The sequence below is a fragment of the Rhinopithecus roxellana genome, chromosome 15 (assembly GCF_007565055.1).
Source record: "Rhinopithecus roxellana isolate Shanxi Qingling chromosome 15, ASM756505v1, whole genome shotgun sequence".
Classification (NCBI taxonomy): Eukaryota; Metazoa; Chordata; class Mammalia; order Primates; family Cercopithecidae; genus Rhinopithecus; species Rhinopithecus roxellana.
In genome coordinates this window covers 55231954-55251070 of record NC_044563.1, presented here as the reverse complement: position 1 = coordinate 55251070, position 19117 = coordinate 55231954, and the positions used below count along the sequence as shown (strand labels likewise).

General features: G+C 36.3%; 1 protein-coding gene across 1 annotated transcript in view; it reads left to right on the top strand.

Moving 5' to 3' along the window:
- The window catches only part of ACER3 (alkaline ceramidase 3), a 163653-nt gene that overhangs the window by 56547 nt on the left and 87989 nt on the right, over positions 1-19117 (top strand). Inside the window, exon 2 of the mRNA XM_010366770.2 lies at positions 9899-10009. Within this exon, the coding sequence (XP_010365072.1) occupies positions 9899-10009 (111 nt within the window). The remainder of the gene's footprint in view (positions 1-9898; positions 10010-19117) is intronic.

The following is a 19117-nucleotide window of genomic DNA, read 5'->3' as shown; positions in this document are numbered from 1 at the left end:
TGGCACATGTATAGCTATGTAACAAACCTGCACATTCTGCATGTGTATCCCAGAACATAAAGTATAATAATAATAATAATAATAAATTATAATTTTTCACAGATAGGTCTTAGAGTAACTATTTCTTACTGCTTTTTAAGAAAAGACTACATATAATTCCAATGAATCTATTATTTTTTTCTACCAAATTATTATAGACTGTATATTTTTCTAAGATATTTCACCCTGTTAGAATAAAACTGTTTTATCTCATTATAGAATAAACTCTTTAAAAGAGAACTAACATTTATTCCTTGCTTACTCAATTCGCTTTTGCAATATTTCATCATCATGATAGGTATTATGCCTAATCTACAGAGGAGAAAATTAAGGCTCAAAGTGGTTAAATAGCCTGAATAAACATTTCACAAAAGAAAGTATGCCATTAATAAACAGAAAATAATAGATATATAAATAGTTTAGTAACCCAGAGAAATGTAAACTAAAAAGTAATAATATATAATTTTCCACCTCTTAAATTAAGACTTTATATTGTTCAGTGTTACTGAAGTTCATATGTGAACCAATCACCATTATGTACTGCTAATAGGGTTATAATTGGTCCAACCATTCTGAAAAGTAGTTTGGTTAAACTATGTAATGTACCGACAGATATAATGATTAAGTAAGGTGATTGTTATATGGTAGAACATTATGCTGCCATCAAAATTGTATTTTCAAAGATTATTAAGTTAGATGGATGAATACTTACGTGATTATAGGAAAATCAGAAACAATGACCATTTTTCTGATGAAAATGAGATGAAAATTGTTTATAGTTATTAAGATTACTCTCTACAGTCTCTGCTACTGTTACCCCATCCAGACCCCAAGAGAGGGTTCTTGGATCTTGCGCAAGAAAGAATTCCAGGCAACTCCATGTGAATTGAAAGCAAGTTTATTAAGAAAGTACAGGAATAAAAAAAAAAAAGAAAAAAGAAAGTAAAGGAATAAAAGAATGGCTTCTCCAAGGGCAGAGCAACCCTGAGGGCTGCTGGTTGGCTGTTTTTATGGTTATTTATTAATTATATGCTAAACAAGGAGTGAATTTTTTTTTTTTTTTTTTTTGAGACGGAGTCTCACTCTGTCACCCAGGCTGGAGAGCCGTGGCCTGATCTCAGCTCACTGCAAACTCCACCTCCCGGATTTACGCCATTCTCCTGCCTCAGCCTCCCGAGTACCTGGGACTACAAGCACCCGCCACCTCGCCCGGCTAGTTGTTTGTATTTTTTAGTAGAGAAGGGGTTTCACCGTGTTAGCCAGGGTGGTCTCGATCTCCTGACCTCGTGATCCGCCCGTCTCGGCCTCCCAAAGTGCTGGGATTACAGGCTTGAGCCACCGCGCCGGCCACAAGGAGTGAATTATTTATGAGTTTTCCAGGAAAGGGGCGGGCAATTCCTGGAAATGAGGGTTCCTCCGCTTTCTCGACTATATAGGGTAACTTCCGGACATCGCCATGGCATTTGCAAACTGTCATGGCACTGGTGGGAGTGTCTTTTAGCATGCTAATACATTCTAATTAGCATATGATTAGCAGTGCCAGGACTAGAGGTCACTTCTTTTGGTCGTCTTGGTTTTGGTGGATTTTGGCAGGCATCTTTATCAGCCAAAATCCAGTCCTGCTGACCTCCTATCTTGTCCTGTGCCTAACCTCCTGAGAATGCAGCTCAGCAGATTTCAGCCTCATTTTGCCCAGCCACTATTCAAGATGTAGTTGCTCTGGTTCAAATGCCTCTGACGCTACCATATGGTGTTTCATGTCTGCTACTATCTGCCTTATCTACCTTTTTTTTCTTTGTCTATAGAACAGCTTTCTCTCATTCATTATATACTTGGCCTAATATGGAAGCCTTAGCTTTAGCTTTACACTACCTTCAGTACAAGTATCCAAAAAAGTGTCATTTTTATTTGAGTCCTAATTCTTATTTTTCAGACAAAGAATCTGGAATTAGTGTGATATTTGGCAAGGGAAATGAGGGAGTGGGGAAGGTCTTATAATTTGCTGCCTACCCCGATAGACGCTAAAAAGAAAATTCTTAAAGGGAAGCTGGGGAGTTTCTCCAAGAGGAGATTCTACCCTAAGGAATTCATCCTGTGAACTTAATAAAATGTATGAACATATAAATATTTTAAGAATGTCCTAGTGGTTGTATAATGTCTCCCCAAAGTTCATGTCCATCAGGAACCTCAGAATGTGACCTTAATTGAAAATAAGGTCTTTGCAGATATATTAATAATTGAGGATCTTGAGATTAAATCTACTGGAGTTAGAATATTCCTTAAGTTCAATGATTGGTATCCTTAGAAGAAAACACAGTGACATAGAGAGCAGAAGGCAAGGTGAGGAATGCCAAAGATTGCTAGCAACCACCTGAAGCTGAGAGAGAAGCATGGCACAATTTTTCCTTCAGGGTCTCTAGAAGGAACCACCCCTGCTGACACCTTGATTTCGAACTGTGGACATCCTGAATTGTAAGAAAATGAATTGGTTTTTTAAGCCACCCAGTTTGTGGTAATTTGTTATGGCAGCCCTAGGAAATTAATACAGATGTTCACAGTATTGTTTTCTTCTGGTGTGAAAACCTGAAAATAACATAACTATCTGCCAATAAGGGATTACACAAATTATAATATATCCATACAGTGTAATACTCTGTGATCATTTTTTAAAAATGCTGATCTCTATTTATAGATTAAAGATGACAATGACATATTGTTTTTAAAAGGTTATAGAACCCAGATCACTAATCTTTGGGGAATCCTGAGTCTTGGTCTGTAATGTGGAGGCAGTGCAGTCGTCAGAAAAAAGATTTTTCCTCGTGTGTTTATATAATAAATAGCTGTTTGAAAAACTTTTTTGCATGTATTAAGGCAATTGAGGAAATTTTTGTGCCATTTAATGACAATAAATCATAAAAATATTGTATTGTTAGCTGTGGAAGAGGTCCAGGTTACTGGCAGTGAATCCATACGGGTGGGTCCATAGCAACTTCGGTCCTTGCCTCCTCAGAAGAAAGAATTCGACTGAGGGCCATAAAGCTGAAAAAGAGACTGAGGCAATTTTCAGATCAGTAGTGGAAGCTTACTTAAAAGGTTTTAGAATAGGAAAGGAAGGAAAATTTGCTTGAAAGAGACCCAAGCAGATGCCTGAAGGTCCAAGAGAAGAGAGCAAAAGAAGACAGAAAAAAAAAAAAAAAGGCCCTTTTACCTTGATCCTAGGACTTTATGGGCTCACCTCTTTCCGAGGATTTTTCCTTTTGTCATGCCCAGTGCTTTCCTTACCCTTTGGAATTGAGCACGTGCAGTGTGTTCAGGGATTTATACACATGCCCATCTGAGGCTTTCTTCCCTTTTCTCGTGGAGCATATCCACCCCCACCAAGATCATACTTCACCATTTTTGTCTCGATGTTAACAGGTGTGGACCATCCGGAAATGGCCTTTCCCTGGCACCCCTACTGCTTAGAGAGGCAATGCGATAATTGCTGAAATATCACCCGACATTTCTAGTGGGTAGGGGGAGAGCCCTCCTCTGCCCCACTCATGCCTAACTACCTGTCACAGTATTAGTCCATTTTCACACTTCTATAAAGAAATACCTGAGACTGGGTAATTTATAAAGAAAAGAGGTTTCATTGACTCACAGTTCCACATGGCTGGAGAGACCTCAGGAAACTTACAGTCATTGAAGAAGGTGAAGGGGAAGCAAACTTGGACTTTTTCACATGGCAGCAGGAGTGTGTGTGCAAGGGCAGGAAAAACTACCATTTATAAAACCATCAGATCTTGTGAGAATTCACTCACTGTCACAAGAACAGCATGGGAGAAACCACCCACATAATCCAATTGCCTCCCACCAGTTTCCTCAACACCTGAGGATTGCGATTCAAGATGAGATTTGGGTGGGGACAGAAAACCTAACCATATCAAATATAGAAGGTATCTTTTGTGAGATTTTAACAGCAATAAATCATCTGCATTTTTAATAATTAAGGTTTAGTCTAAATTTAAAATGCATTTCAAAGTCTTATACATTCATGATTTTTGACCGATGCATTTTAATTCTAAGTAAATGAAGAGTGAATGAAAAACTATACTGAAATTAGTTTGGGGTGAAGGATGAATCTGTTAAATTAATTTTGGGGAAAAGAATAACTTTATTATGTCATAACTGAACCACATCTGAAATAATATCTATTAGGTTTTAAATATCTGTACTCTTTTGAAAATTTGGAACTAGTTTAATTTGCATGAGGGCAGTTTGTCTGTTTTTCTTTTGTATTCTTTTATAGAGCCTTTTGTAGTAGATGATTAGTGGGTATTTGCTATTGAATGAACATAAGGCCACTGCCCTCAAGAAATGTTACTGAGGAGATAAGTCATAAATATCAGTTGATCAGATTTAGTGAAGAGATCTAGCTACGCAAGGCAATCTGTGCTAAGTGCCAGGTGAGAGGTTAAAATGGTAGGTGGTGTAACAAGAGTGGTCATTTTGAGTAGGATGATTAACAAAAATTCACCAAATGTAGGTAGGATTTGAGTTGGGCCCTTAAAGAAGTTTCAGTAAAAGCAGAGAGGAAGAAGGGATTATCAAAATAACCATTTCCAGATTATGTCATTTAAATAATGCCTCTTCATTCCCGAACATAGTTTGGAAACTTTCCCTTTTTGACCTTTGGATAAATAAAACATGTTCATTTCACCAAATATTTCTCTAGGGATTTCAAGACCCTGTTACTTCCCTTGTTCTTCTCTGGCTCATGACTTCATCATGCTTATCTGTTTTAAATCTTTCTTGCTGTGCTCATCTTTGATCCTTCTCCAAAGCAGCATTTTAGACCTCTAAATGCTGTTTGTGCTGAGTCTTCCCCTCCGCCATAACCTCCATCTTGTTAGGCCAGAGTTTACCTAAGCCATATCTGATATGGAGCTCCCAAGTTCTTCTCTTTTTTTTTTTTTTTTTTTTTTTTTTTTTTTAATTTTTTTATTATACTTTAAGTTCTAGGGTACATGTGCATAACGTGCAGGTTTGTTACATATGTATACTTATGCCATGTTGGTGTGCTGCACCCATCAACTCGTCAGCACCCATCAATTCATCATTTATATCATGTATAACTCCCCAATGCAATCCCTCCCTCCTCCCCCCTCCCCATGATAGGCCCCAGTGTGTGATGTTCCCCTTCCCGAGTCCAAGTGATCTCATTGTTCAGTTCCCACCTATGAGTGAGAACATGCGGTGTTTGGTTTTCTCTTCTTGTGATAGTTTGCTAAGAATGATGGTTTCCAGCTGCATCCATGTCCCTACAAAGGACGCAAACTCATCCTTTTTTATGGCTGCATAGTATTCCATGGTGTATATGTGCCACATTTTCTTAATCCAGTCTGTCACAGATGGACATTTGGGTTGATTCCAAGTCTTTGCTATTGTGAATAGTGCTGCAATAACATACGTGTGCATGTGTCTTTGTAGTAGAATAATTTATAATCCTTTGGGTATATACTCAGTAGTGGGATGGCTGGGTCATAGGGTACATCTAGTTCTAGATCCTTTAACACTGTGTACTTGGCCTTTCTTCCAAACTTACAGTGTACTTTCCTCTTGAATGTAACATGAACATTTCCATTTTTACTGCGTCCCAATGATCAGTACAAGCTCTGCTCAGTGAATGTGGGTTCCAGCAAACTGAAGACAAAAGGCCCGGACTTCTAGATGAAAAGTTTCACCATAAACCTACTTAGACTGGATGGAGGTCTTCCAGAAGCCATCTGCACAATTTCCCCCTTACCCAGGAAATATTTCTGGGTAATATTGATGGTTTAAAAATATTTTAAATAATAACTTACATGCAATAAAGTGAATGTGTAATGTTTATTTTTTAAAATAATATGAAAAGAACTAATTTTCGTAAATTAAATATTTTTTGAAACTATTATATATATCCCAAAGAAAATAGAATGACTTAGGGCAGCCACAGTGGCTCATGCCTGTAATCCCAGAACTTTGGGGGGCCGAGGTGGGAGGATCATTTCAGCTTAGGAGTTCAAGACCAGCCTGAGCAACATAAGAAGACCTCGCCAGTACAAAAAAATAAAATATATATAATTGACCAGGTGCAGTGGCTCATGCCTGTAATCTGAGCACTTTGGGAGGCCAAGGTGGGAGGATTGCTTGAGTCCAGTAGTTCAAGACCAGCATGAGCAACATAATGAGACCTTGTCTCTACAGAAAAAAATTTTAATTAGCCAGGAGTGGTGGCATGTGCCTGTAGTTGCAGCTACACAGGAGGCTGAGGTGGGAGGATCACTTGAGCCCAGGAGGTCGAGGCTGCAGTGAGTCATGATTGTGCCACTGAACTCACTCTGTGCGACAGAGTGAGACCCTGTCTCAAAAAAAAAAAAAAAAGAAAAGAAAAAGAAAATAGAGTGACTCTTGTAGTAATAAAAATCCTGCATTCCTGTATATCTTTTTATCTTTCAAAGCATAGCTTAAGTGTTATCTTCTTACTGAAGCCCATCTTGGATTCTGTCCCTCCCGCTAAGTATATTGTTTTTTTTTTTGCACTCTTTGTTCCTATCACTCTCTTTTGCTAGTTGTTTACCTGTCTGTCTTTCCTGCTACATTTATACATACTTTTTCAGGATAGGTACCAAAGTTATTCACTTGTTAGTTTTTCTTCTAGCTCCCAACTTAGCGCCTTGCCTGTAGAAAATACTTAATAAATGTTTGTCAAGTTGAATTACATTTGTGTTTATCATTTTTTAAAGTAAGACACTCTTAAAATAAAAATAAAATAAAATAAACTATAAAAAAAAGACACTCTTGGTTTCCTGTTTTTTTTTTTTTTCCCCCCCTTCTGATATCTATCTTAATTTAAAGCTACTGGAAGGAGTCCCTTGTACTGTAATATACATTTGTATGATGGTTATTATTATTATTTTTTTCTTTAAGTTTAGCGTGAACCAGAGTACCCTATAACTTTCCTTGTTACTGGCCTGGATTAGAAGGCAAACCTTCTCCCTTGTGATAAGTGTTCTTGAGCTGGTGCAAGTACCAATACGATTCCCAGGTTGCACCTATTTTTGTTTGGTTTTTACTTTTTATTTATATCATAAGTAGTATGTGGGGTTTTTTTTCAACTTTTATTTTAAATTCAAGAGTACGTGTGCAGGTTCGATATATAGATATTAATTCTTAACAGCAAGATTGTGGAAGTTCCTATATAATATTCTATGGATCTTTCTCATATCAAATAATCTTTGTATGTGTTATTTGGTCACATTTATTGTTTTTATCATATTCAATTATTTAATTTAAACATAATTGTTCTTACCCATTTTGCTGGTTAGGAAACTAAGGCTTAAGCATAAATAAGTTGCCTAAGTTCACACAGCTAGAAGGTGGTAGTAGATAGGAACACAATGATGCCTACTCTAAATTGTGGAGATGAATTTAGATGATCTCCCTATCTACTTCCAGCTCTGAAGTCTCTGAAGCTCTGGGAATGTTTAACATTATTTGAACATCTGCATAATCAGTGAAATATTTGGCAAAATGAACTTGCATTGGGGAAAAGTACTGGGTTGCTTTCAGGCTCAAATCAGTTATAGCCTTCATCTAGCTAATTTGCTGACAGTGCAAGGAGAGCTTTTCACAGTGGCAATGAAGCAATATAGATCACTTTTTCAGCTTCACTAGATTTTAATGCTTCTATTTTTTTTATCTTTAGCTGTGGGTGATGGTTTTACAGTTGTAAATACAACTGAGCTCTCAATTGTTTATCCAGTCACCTCAGGGCTTTATGTATTCAGCCAAATGTTGGAAAACCGTTTAGCTTGTGGAGCACACTGGCTCCACCTACTGTCATATGAGAAAACACCTTCCTACCGTATCTTCATTCACAATTCTCTTAAATTATACCCTTTTGCACATTGTGCTTTTCCCTGAACTTTCTTTTTCATATTTTTGATATTTGAGTTTCCGTTTACCTCTCCCAACACAGTGAGACCCATCTCTAAATAAATAAATAAATTAATTAAATAAATGTTAACAAAGTTATTGTCAAACTTCTGTTTCCACACAAGATGAAGAAACAAGAACCAGATTTATCCTCTTACCTGAAATAAGCAGAAGACAGGAGAAGAGGGAAGGGGAGGGGAGATAAAATATATGAAACAACTTGGCAGGCTCCCTGATGAGGAAACAAAGCAGAAGACTGATTAGCAGATGTATATGAGCAGACTAGTCGAAGCCAGGAAGGAATCATGGTGAAAATATTAGAGGGAACAGTACCAGGTGTTCACACATAGCCAGTACACACATGGCCAGAAACAGTACCTATTTCCACAAGCCGAAATAGTAAAATTTGCATCTCACTGGGCATTGGATAAAGGAATAAAGAAGGCCTGGCTTCAGTAATACGGAATAGCTAGTACTAGACTGAACCCTGTTCCAGACGCACCTAACAAATCACAAAAACAAAATCCAAAAGGATCAAACTGTTTCCAAGTAGCTTCACTGAAATCCAGAACAAAATTCAAGACTATTTATAGTAATACAAAAATTATTCAGCACCTAACAAAGTTTTAAAAAGCATGCTGTCTGGTATTCAATCAAAGATTACCAGGCATACAAAAAAAGCAAGAAACACAATCCATGAGGAAAATAATCAATTGGAACCAACCCAGAACAGATGTTAGAATTAGCAGACAAGGACTAAAACAGATCATATGAAAGGCTAGAAAATGCAAACTAATCTACAGTGACAGAAAGCAGATCAGTGGTTGCTGGGGGAGAAATGGTAGAACAGTTCAATGCACAAGGAGGGCTTAAATAAAACTTGGAGGTGAAGGATATGTTACTATCTTGTTTGTGATGGTTTCACAGGTATAAGCCAATGTCAAATTTTAATTTGTACACTTTAAATATGTGCAGTCTGTTTTGCATCTCATGTTTCTTAGCTCTAGTGTCATCCTTTCTCATGGTCAGTTTCCTTGTTTGCACTCACTACATTTTCCAGTTGATTCCAGAGAAAAGATATGTTGTAAGTGTATTTTTTTAATCCTTGACTGAAAATGTTTTCTTCTACCCTTTCAGTTAATTGATTATTTGTCTTGACATTAGCACCTCTGCTGAAAATCATTCTTTTGAAATTTGGAAAATATTGTGCCACTTTATTCTTCCCATAATCAAATTCATAAAATATTGTTTAGTCATTTCTTTCTCCATTTTATCTACTTATATCTTCTACTGGGGTTTTTACTATTCCTTTGCTATTCATGTTTGCACTTTGTTTTTGTGAAGACAGGAGCAAAGATCAAATTAAGATCCATTAATTAAGCCTTCTATGTTTTGCTAGAAACAGAAACTAGAAATTGAAACATTACTAGAAAAATGAAATGTTAAAGAGACATACAAAATGTAAACTGCAATTTGTTGCTTTTTCATTCCAAGTAACAAAATTAGGCCAATCCTGTATTCATCTTGTCATACTGCACCCATGGACCACAATTTCAGTGCATCGGTATAGGCTGCCTTCCCCAACTCATTTTTTGCTGTATCTCTGAGGTTCTTCCTGAGATCCTTTCCTTGCTTGCCTTTAGAAATTAGAATTTCCTTTAGTGGGTTTGCTGGTGCAAAATTTTTAGTTTCATTTGTCTGAAAGTATCTTTATTTTATTTGGATTATTGTGAGAAATTTTTGGTGAGTACGGAATTTTTTTTTCAGCAACTTGAAAATATCTTCCCAATGTCTTTCTGAGAAGTTACTTGTTTAATTGTTGTTAAAGGCTACATGAATGTATCTTTATTTAAAGTGTTATTGATGAACCTAAATGTCTTCTTGTGTTTTTCTCTTAAAGGGAATACAGTGAGTAACCTGATCATGATTATACCTCCAATGTTCGGTGCAATTCAGAGTGTTAGAGACGGTCTGGAAAAACGGTACATTGCTTCTTATTTAGCACTCACAGGTAAGTATAACACTGTTCAAATGGGCCAGTTTGCTCATTCATTTCTAAAAGCAGTTTTCAATTTTGTGTTACATAACTTGAATATATTCTGAAACTTCTTAGTTAAAACTCCAGAAACTTTGCCAGTGGTTGAACTGCATTTTGATTAAAATATTTTAGAAATTACAAAATATTTTAAGCATACAAAAAAGAATAGAGATAATATAACACATATACCCACATATCTTACTACCCCGTTTTGTCAGGTCCTAACAATTTATAATATTTGTTTCAGACCTTTTTCTTTTTTAAGGAAATTACTACAGATAAAATTGAAAGTCCTTTGTATTCCTCCCTAATTATATGCCCCTCAGCCTCCCAGCCCATCCCCTAAGAGCGAACCTCAATCTTGAATTTGATGCTTATCATTTTCTCATGTTTTCATGTTTATACTATGTATGTATATATCCTTAAAAGTATACATAGTATGGTTTTGTATAGTTTTCAACTTTTTGGAAAGGATACCATCCAACCTTTTGTGACTTACATATATTCTACTTGTCTGTGAGGTGGTGGACTGTGTCTTAATCATCTCTGTGTCCCCATTGTCTGGCAGTTTAGTGTTCCTCAATAAGTACTGGGTGGATGGGTAAATCACCTATACCAGGGCATAACGTAGTGAAATCACTTCTGTCTTCTGTCATGTTCTTGCATCATCATAATAAATAAAAAATGCCAAAAAAGTGGATTCTTTCTAGTAGTTTCGTTTTTTAATTTTCTTTTCTGTTTGTGTGTGTGTGTGTGTGTGTGTGTGTGTGCAGTGGTACAATCTCGGCTCACTGCAGCCTCAACCTCCCAGGTATAAGCGATTCTCCTACCTCAGCCTCCTAAGTAGCTGGGACCACAGGCGTATGTCACCATGCCTGGCTAATTTTTGTATTTTTTTGTAGAGACAGGATTTTGCCATGTTGCCCAGGCTAATCTCAAACTCCTAAGATCAAGCAACCCTCCTGCCCTGGCCTCCCAGAGTGCTGGGATTATAGGTGTGTGTGCCACTGTGCCTGGCCCTATTTCTTTCTTATAACTCGCTAAAGGCTCTTTCTTTCTTTTTTTTTTTTTTTTAGCTCATGGTGAGTATTTCCACATTGACAGAAAGGACTTCTAATTATCCCCAAACTGTAAGCTATAGTGAATCATGTCAGATTCTATCTTAGATTATTTATTAGATATGAGAGACTTTAATTTCAGAATCTGTTGCTCATATGCATTTTAAGAAAGTTACTTGATTTATCTTCAAAAGGAAGACTTGTCTACAAACTTATCCCTTTGCTTTTTTTCTGGGGTGTTTTCATAATGTTCATAAAACATGGACAAATCACACTCTGTAACAACAATAAGAATAAAAAGACCTGAGGGACTTCTAATTGCTCTAGGATAATGGTGGCTTTCTACGTTAGAGTTTGTCCACTTATTCTCCCAGAAAAACATACAGATTAATAAGGAAAACAAATGAAACTACATGCAGCCCACAATTTCAGCCTTACTAGGAGAAAGAATATTATGAACTTCAATTTATTTTAAGATAAGAAATAAACACCAAATTCCAACAGAACTGTTTTCAGTGTTTCAGACTTGGAGATGTTTGAAAAACTATATGGAAAAGAGAAGAGAGGACTCAAGGGCCTAATTCTGACAAAATTGGCAATAGAAAGATAAAACTCCACAATAAAGGCAGAATCTATGAAAGCAGTCTAAGATCTGGTAGGTCACAGTACTGTCTGAAGGTAAAAGACTGGAAAGTGTGTCAGACCTAAGGTGGCAGTTTTGGAAAGGCATCACTTCTGGGAAAGAGATAAGTAGAAAGGGGGAGGTGCCCTTTGGAGATGTGTTAGTGAAAGGAAAGAAGAAAGTTGGGGGGAATTAAGATCCTATTGAAAACAAAGAGTTACAAAACACATCAACCTCTTCTCCCTTCACTGCTCCCCTGAATATTACATGTTTCATATATATATGAAACCTCACTATTCTGTCCGAAGTGGCCAGTCTTGAATTAGGAATCTTGTAAGCCACTTAAAATCTTTACCCTCTCTTTAAAATAGACCCCCAAAAATGCAGCCTATTTCCATACAAAATTAGGGCAAAAAGAAAACAGAAAATGAGAATCAAAACCATTTGGCTGATAGAATTTCTTCCCCACAACAAACTATGAAACAGAAGGAAGATGTAATACAATACTCCTAACTGAATTAAATAGCCTCAAACAACGAAATGAATCAAAAATTTAAAAACTAATAACAGAAATCGCTCCATTACTCCCCTCAAAAAAGACGAAACAAAATTAGAATTCATTGAACTTAATAAAGAAATTAAGACTAAATTACAGTGTGCTTGAGGGAAAGTAGAGTCTACTGAATATTTAATAAGGACTGTTGTAGAAAGTCAGAGAAATAAGCAAGAAAATCAAAAGGAGATAAAGAAATAAAAAAGGTCAGAGAGAAAATGATTGAAATGGAAGACAGGCAAAAAAGATCCAATATGCATATAATTGGAGTCCCTAGGTAACATGGAGGGGAACCAATGAAACATAATTATATTTAAAATTATCATTCAAGACAACTTTCTGGAAATGAAAAAAGACTTTAATATGTATGTTGAAAGGTCCAGTTTTGCCTGGTAAACTGACTTAGAATGATCAATTTTGAGATAGAGCCTAGTAAAACTATTGGATTGTAAAAATGAACTTATTCTCAAAGCTCTTGAAAATAAGCCTTGATTACTTACAAAGGACCAAAAATTAAACTGGCATCAGACCTTATCAGTAATATACAAAGAAAATACCAGTGGAGCAGCATTTTCTAAAAAGTGAAGAGGAAGTATAAGCCAAGGATTTTATCTTCCAACCAGGTTGTTCTCCAGGTGCTCTAGTTATAGAAAAACAGTTTTAAACCTGCAAATACTCATGAATACTGTACACATGACTCCTTCCTGATGAATCCACTGTTACTGCACTGTTCAATTTAGTAGCTGCTAGTCACATGTTGCAATTTAAATTAATTACAGTTAAATAAAATGTAAAATTCAGTTCCTTTGTCACTCTAGCCACATTTCAAGTGCTCAATACCCACATATGGCTTGTGACTACTATATTGGGCAGTGCAGATATAGAACATCTTCATTATTGCAGAAAGTTCTACCAGCCACACTGTATTAGAATGTCCATCCAGTCATAAGAATACTGAAAAAGGCTTAATGCAAAAATAATTCCTAAAACAACAACAAAACATCCTGTATTAGTTTGTTTTCATGCTGCTGGTAAAGACATACTCAAGACTAGGAAGAAAAACAGGTTTACTGGACTTACAGTTCCACATGGCTGGGGAATCATGACTTTACAGTCAGGGCAGAAAGCAAGGTGGAGCAAGTCACTTCTTACATGGATGGTGGCAGGTAAAGAGAGAGCTTGTGCAGGGAAACTCCCATTTTCTAAAACCATCAACTCTTGTGAGACTTATTCACTATCATGAGAAGAGCATGGGAAAGACTCACCCCCATAATTCAATCACCTCCCACAGGTTCCTCCCATGATACATGGGAATTGTGCGAGTTACAATTCAAGATGAGATTTGGGTGGGGACACAGCCAAACTGTATCATACCCCTTTCCTAAATATCAAAAGAATTTATCTTAAAGAGAGAAAAAGGGCCAGGCACAGTATCTCATGCCTATAATCTCAGTACTTTGGGAGGCCAAAGCAGGTGGATTGTTTGAGCCCAGGCATTCAAGACCAGCCTGGACATCATAGTGAGACCCTGTCTCTTTAAAAAAAAAACAAAAAAAAGAAAAAGAAAGAAAAAAGAAAAAAAGTGAAAAAAAGACACGTTGCTTAGGGAAAGATGGTAAATATAAAATAAAACGTGATAATTATAATAAAACAACATGATAGAGTTGTTTAACTTAACTATTAAAAAAAGAGATATATTTCATCAAGCCTGGGCAACATAGTGAGCCCTTGTCTCTACAGAAAATTAGTCAGGCATGGTGGCACATGCCTGTAGTCCCAGCTACTCAGGAGGCTGAGGTGAGAGGATTGCTTGAGCCTAGGAGGTCATGGCTGCAGTAAGCCAAGATTTCACCACTGCATTCCTGTGTGAGTGACAGAGTGAGACCCTGGACCCTGTCTCAAAAAAAAAAAAAAAAGATTTTCAAATTGGCTCACAAAGCAGAAGCAAGATCCAAGTTTATGCTATATGCAAAAGATACACCTAAAACAAAGTGATTCAGAAAAGTTTGACATCATATAAAGTAGAATTCCTTTCAAAAAGCATTATTAATGCCTCTGTTATTAATGTCTCTGTAACAAATAATATAGCCACCACTTTTATATGGCAGAAATTGTGGGGGGGAGAAGAAATAAAAACATATAAATAATATAAGATTTTATGTCACACTTGGTACAAGAGAAGTCAAGTGACCAAAAAAAAAAAAAAAAAAAAACAATATTAAAAGACCTAAGCAACACAACTAATAAGGCAGATCTTAAAGATTTATGCTGAATGTTACATCCTGATAAGACTACACCCCCTTCTCGAGTGCACATAGAATGTTCATAAAAACAAAGAAAACATGATAGATATAGTAATTACCCTAATCTGATCACTATACATTGTACGTATCAAAACATCACTGTGTACTCCATGAATATGTACAATTATTTGTCAATTAAAAAATAAAATTTTAAAAATTCCAAAAAAACCCCAAAGAAAACAGTAATGTCCATGAAGTCGAAATATTAAAACAACATTCTCTGATCACAGTGCATCTACACTAGAAATCAACAACTAAATCAAACTAGAAAAAGGCTTCTATTTGAAATTATAGACTCTTCTATTAATTGTTGGTTAAAAGGGAAAATGGAAACTGAATGATGGAATTTCTGAAATATATTTGCAATGAAAACTCTGCATATCAGAATCTATGGGGATTTATTTTGAACAGCCATCAAGGATACTTCATAGACTTAAACACGTAATGAAAATAAAAGAGAAAATTTGAAAGAAGAAAATTTAATTAAAACTTCAACTCAAAAGGTAATTAAACAAGACAACAAAGTAAACCAAATGAACATTAAAAGGAGGAAATTATCAAGATAAAAGCAGAAATAAACAAAATAGGACAGAAACCAGTGGTACCAAGAAAAAAATAACATAAATGACTCTAATAAAAATACCAATAAGCTTTTTTTTCCCCTTGAATTAGACAAGTTGATAGTAAAGTCTATATGAAAAAATAAACATGCAAGGATATCTAGGAAATCCCTAAAAACTAGGAGAGCCCTAGGGGGCTACTAGCCCTATCAGATACGAAAACAAACTGTAAAACCTGCACAATTAGAATAGTATAGCACTGATATTCCAGTAGACCATACAGTGGAGTTTTTAAAAAGTGCAGAAATAGACCCAAACCTATATTGGGGTTTAGTATTAATAAAGATGGCATCTCTAGTCACTGGGGCAAATATGATGTGTTTTAATAAATGATGCTGAAGAAAAGAATTGGATGTGTGCCTTATACATAAGAATAAATTCTAAATTGATAAGAAGCCTAAAAGTAAAAATAAAAGTCTTACAACTACTAGGAGAAAACGTATGTGCATTCTTACATGGGGAAGAATCTTTGGGGAAAGACTTTCTGTGATTCAAAATCCAGGTATAAGAAAGGAAAAGGTTGCAAATTATGTAAAAGTAAAAAAAAACTTTTGTTATATGACATTTACATTGTATTGAAAAATAAAGCCTCTTTTGTATGACAAAAAATAGCATAAGCAAACTCAAAAGCAAAAGGCCACATGGTAAAATTATTTGCAATACACATCACAAGAAAAGGTTTAATATCCCCAATACAATTTTTCTTTTCTTTTCTTTTTTTTTTAGACACAGTCTTGCTCTGTCGCCTAGGCTGTAGTGCAGTGGGACAATCTTTGCTCACCGTACCCTCTCCCTCCTGGGTTCAAGCAGTTCTCCTGCCTCAGCCTCCTGAGTAGCTGGGATTACAGAGTGCTCCAGTATGCCCAGCTAATTTTTGTATTTTTAGTAGAGATGGGGTTTCTCTACCATGTTGGCCAGGCTGGTCTTGAACTCCTGACCTCAAGTGATCTGCCCACCTCAGCTTCCCAAAATGTTGGTATTACAGGCGTGAGCTACCGTGCCCGGCCAATAATTTTAAGCATTGAATTATAAAAGGATGAAAAATTCAATAGGAAAAAGTGGTAAGGACAGAAAATTCTCCAAGAAAGATATAAAAAATAGCTCACAAGTATAAGAAAAAATATTCAACTTAATAAGAGAAATGCAAATGAAAACTACACTGATACATTATTTCTCATTTATTAGATGGGCAAAATGTCAGACTCTTGACAACACACTATTTTGGCAAGGCTGTAGGAGACATAGGCATTCTTCATGCATTGCTGATGAGAACACAAAAGTTTTTGAAGCTGAATTTGGCAATATGTGACAACTATATATGCATTTATCCTTTGACCCAACAATCACACTTTTAAGAATTTTCTTTGAAGATATGCCATCAACAGTTCAAAATTAAATATACACAAGGTTACTGTAGTATTATTTGTAATTACAAAATAATGTGAACAAACATGAAAATTGGTTGAATAAACTGGTATATGTACATCATAAGTACTATGAAGATGTAGAAAGGATGAGAAATGTCCCTGAACTGATATGGATATGTTAAGTAAGTTTAGATGAGAATGTAAAATAATATATATGGTATACAACTTTTTTGCTAGTAAAAAGAAAATAGAACCAGAAAATAATGAAATGGTCAATGCAGAGGGTGGATAGAAACGGTGTGGAAAAGACAGAGGAGAGAATGACACTTCTGAGTATGTATGTTTGTATTTTTACTTCAGAATTATGTTACTATTTCACATATTCAAAAATGTAACTAGGTTATCCAGACTAAATCTGAGTAACTTTTGAAATAGTATTCTCATTACATATCCCCAATCTGAAAACAAAAGAAAACCTCACTTTACAACGTTTATTTACTATATGTTTATTGTTGGTAGTGGTATGGGTATAGAAATTCTGAAGCTGTCTTTGTATGCATTTTAGGATTTTGTTTTTTTGGGGTTGTTTGCCGTGGTTGTTTTGAGACAGGTTCTTACTCTGCCACCCAGGCTGGAATGCAATGGTGCAATCATGGCTCTCTACAGCCTTGACCTCAGGGCTCAAGCAATCCTCCCACCTTGGTCTTCCTAGTAGTTGGGACTACAAGCATGCACCACCATGCCTGGTTAATTTTTGTATTTTTTTGTAGAGATGGGGTTTCACCATATTGCCCAGGCTGGTTTGGAACTCCTGGGCTCAAGCGATCCACCCACGATGGCCTCTCAAAATGCCGAGATTACAGGCTTGACCCATTGCATTAGAAAAGCAAATTAAAAACTTTTTTTTGAGATCAGGGTCTTGCGCTCTCATCTAGGCTGGAATGCAATGGTGTTATCACGGCTTACTGCAGCCTCAACCTCCCAGGCTGAAGCAATCCTCCTACCTCAGCCTCTGAAGTAGCTGGGAGTACAGGTGTGCACCACTACACCCAGCTTATTTATTTATTTATTGGTAGAAACCGGTCTCCCTGTGTTGCCCAGGCTGGTCTTGAATTCCTGGCCTCAAGAAGTCTTCGTGCTTCAGCCTCCCAGTGTGTTCAGATTACAGGCATGAGCCAGCATGTCTGGCCTTGAAAAACTATATTGATATTGTTAGGAGCTAGGATTCTCACTGTGGAAAAGGGAGATACAGATTTGGATGAGCAAGGCAAGGAAAAACCCTGTGGTACTGGATTGGAGTTAGAGGTATCAGCATGTTTTTGTTTGTTTGTTTGTTTGTTTGTTTAATTGATTTCAAATGCTCTATAGTCTGAAAGGGCCTGGGAGCAATGACTGCTTAGTAGCAATGCATATACCTATTAATAGTGCTAGGCTTTGGTTTTTAAGTCTTTCTGCATTGAAAGGAACCAAAACTTCTTGGAGAAGTGGCCAATTTTTGGGCTAAGGCAGAGAAAGTACAAGATAAGCCTGGAACATCTTGTCAGAAAGTAAGAAAGTGCTAAAAAGCAAATCATGTCAAAGTGACACCGAAGGCAGTTTGGCCAAACCAGGACAATCTGAACTTAATAATCTGAAAAATAACAGTAATAGATTTTAACGTGGTATAAAAAAAAATCCATGAGTTCCTGTGGTTCTAAAAAACAAACCAATGGGGTGAGAAGAGAAAGCTTAAAAAAAGTAGAATGCCAACTAATAAATGTAAACAGAATGATAAAATAACTGATTCAGGCAAGAGTCATCAGTGAATATAAAACTATTGGGTCAGAGTGTTTGGTCAACAAGATAATTACAGCTTTACAGTATCTCCTCACAGATTACTCATTATTTACAAAGGGAAGAATGTTAACAGTGGGGAAATCATCTTGTTTTCAAGTAATCAAAATTAACAGCATTAATAATGGTACATTCAGCCTGGGCAACAGAGTGAGACCTTGTCTCTGCAAAACAGAAATCTTTTAAATTAGACAGGCATGCTGGTGCATGCCTGTAGTCTCAACTACTCAGAAGGCTGAGGCAGGAGGATTCTTTGAGTCAAGGAGGTAGAGGCTGCAGTGAGCCAGGATTGTGCCTCTGTACTCCAGCCTGGGTGACAGAGTGAGATGCTATCTCTAAATACAAACAAAACAAAGGTACAAACTGACAGCAGGTTCTTCCTGGTGTGATATACTGAAAAGGAAATATCATTATACAGTATTATTGCCAAAAGTGCTGAATGAAATTAAGAGAACATAACCAGAAAAAAAAAAAAATTGAGGAGCCGTTTATAAAACAACTGTCCTGTGTGCTTCTAAAATGTTAGTGTCATGAAAAACAAATAATTCATCTTGAATTGTTCTAGATTAAAAGAGACATGACAGCTAAATGCAATATGTAATCACAGATTAGATTCTGGGTTGGGGCATGAGGGGAAGAAGCTCTAAAGGACAATATTGGGTGAATCAGCGAAAGTTGAATAAGGACTTTATAATAGATAATAATACTACATTAATATACATTTC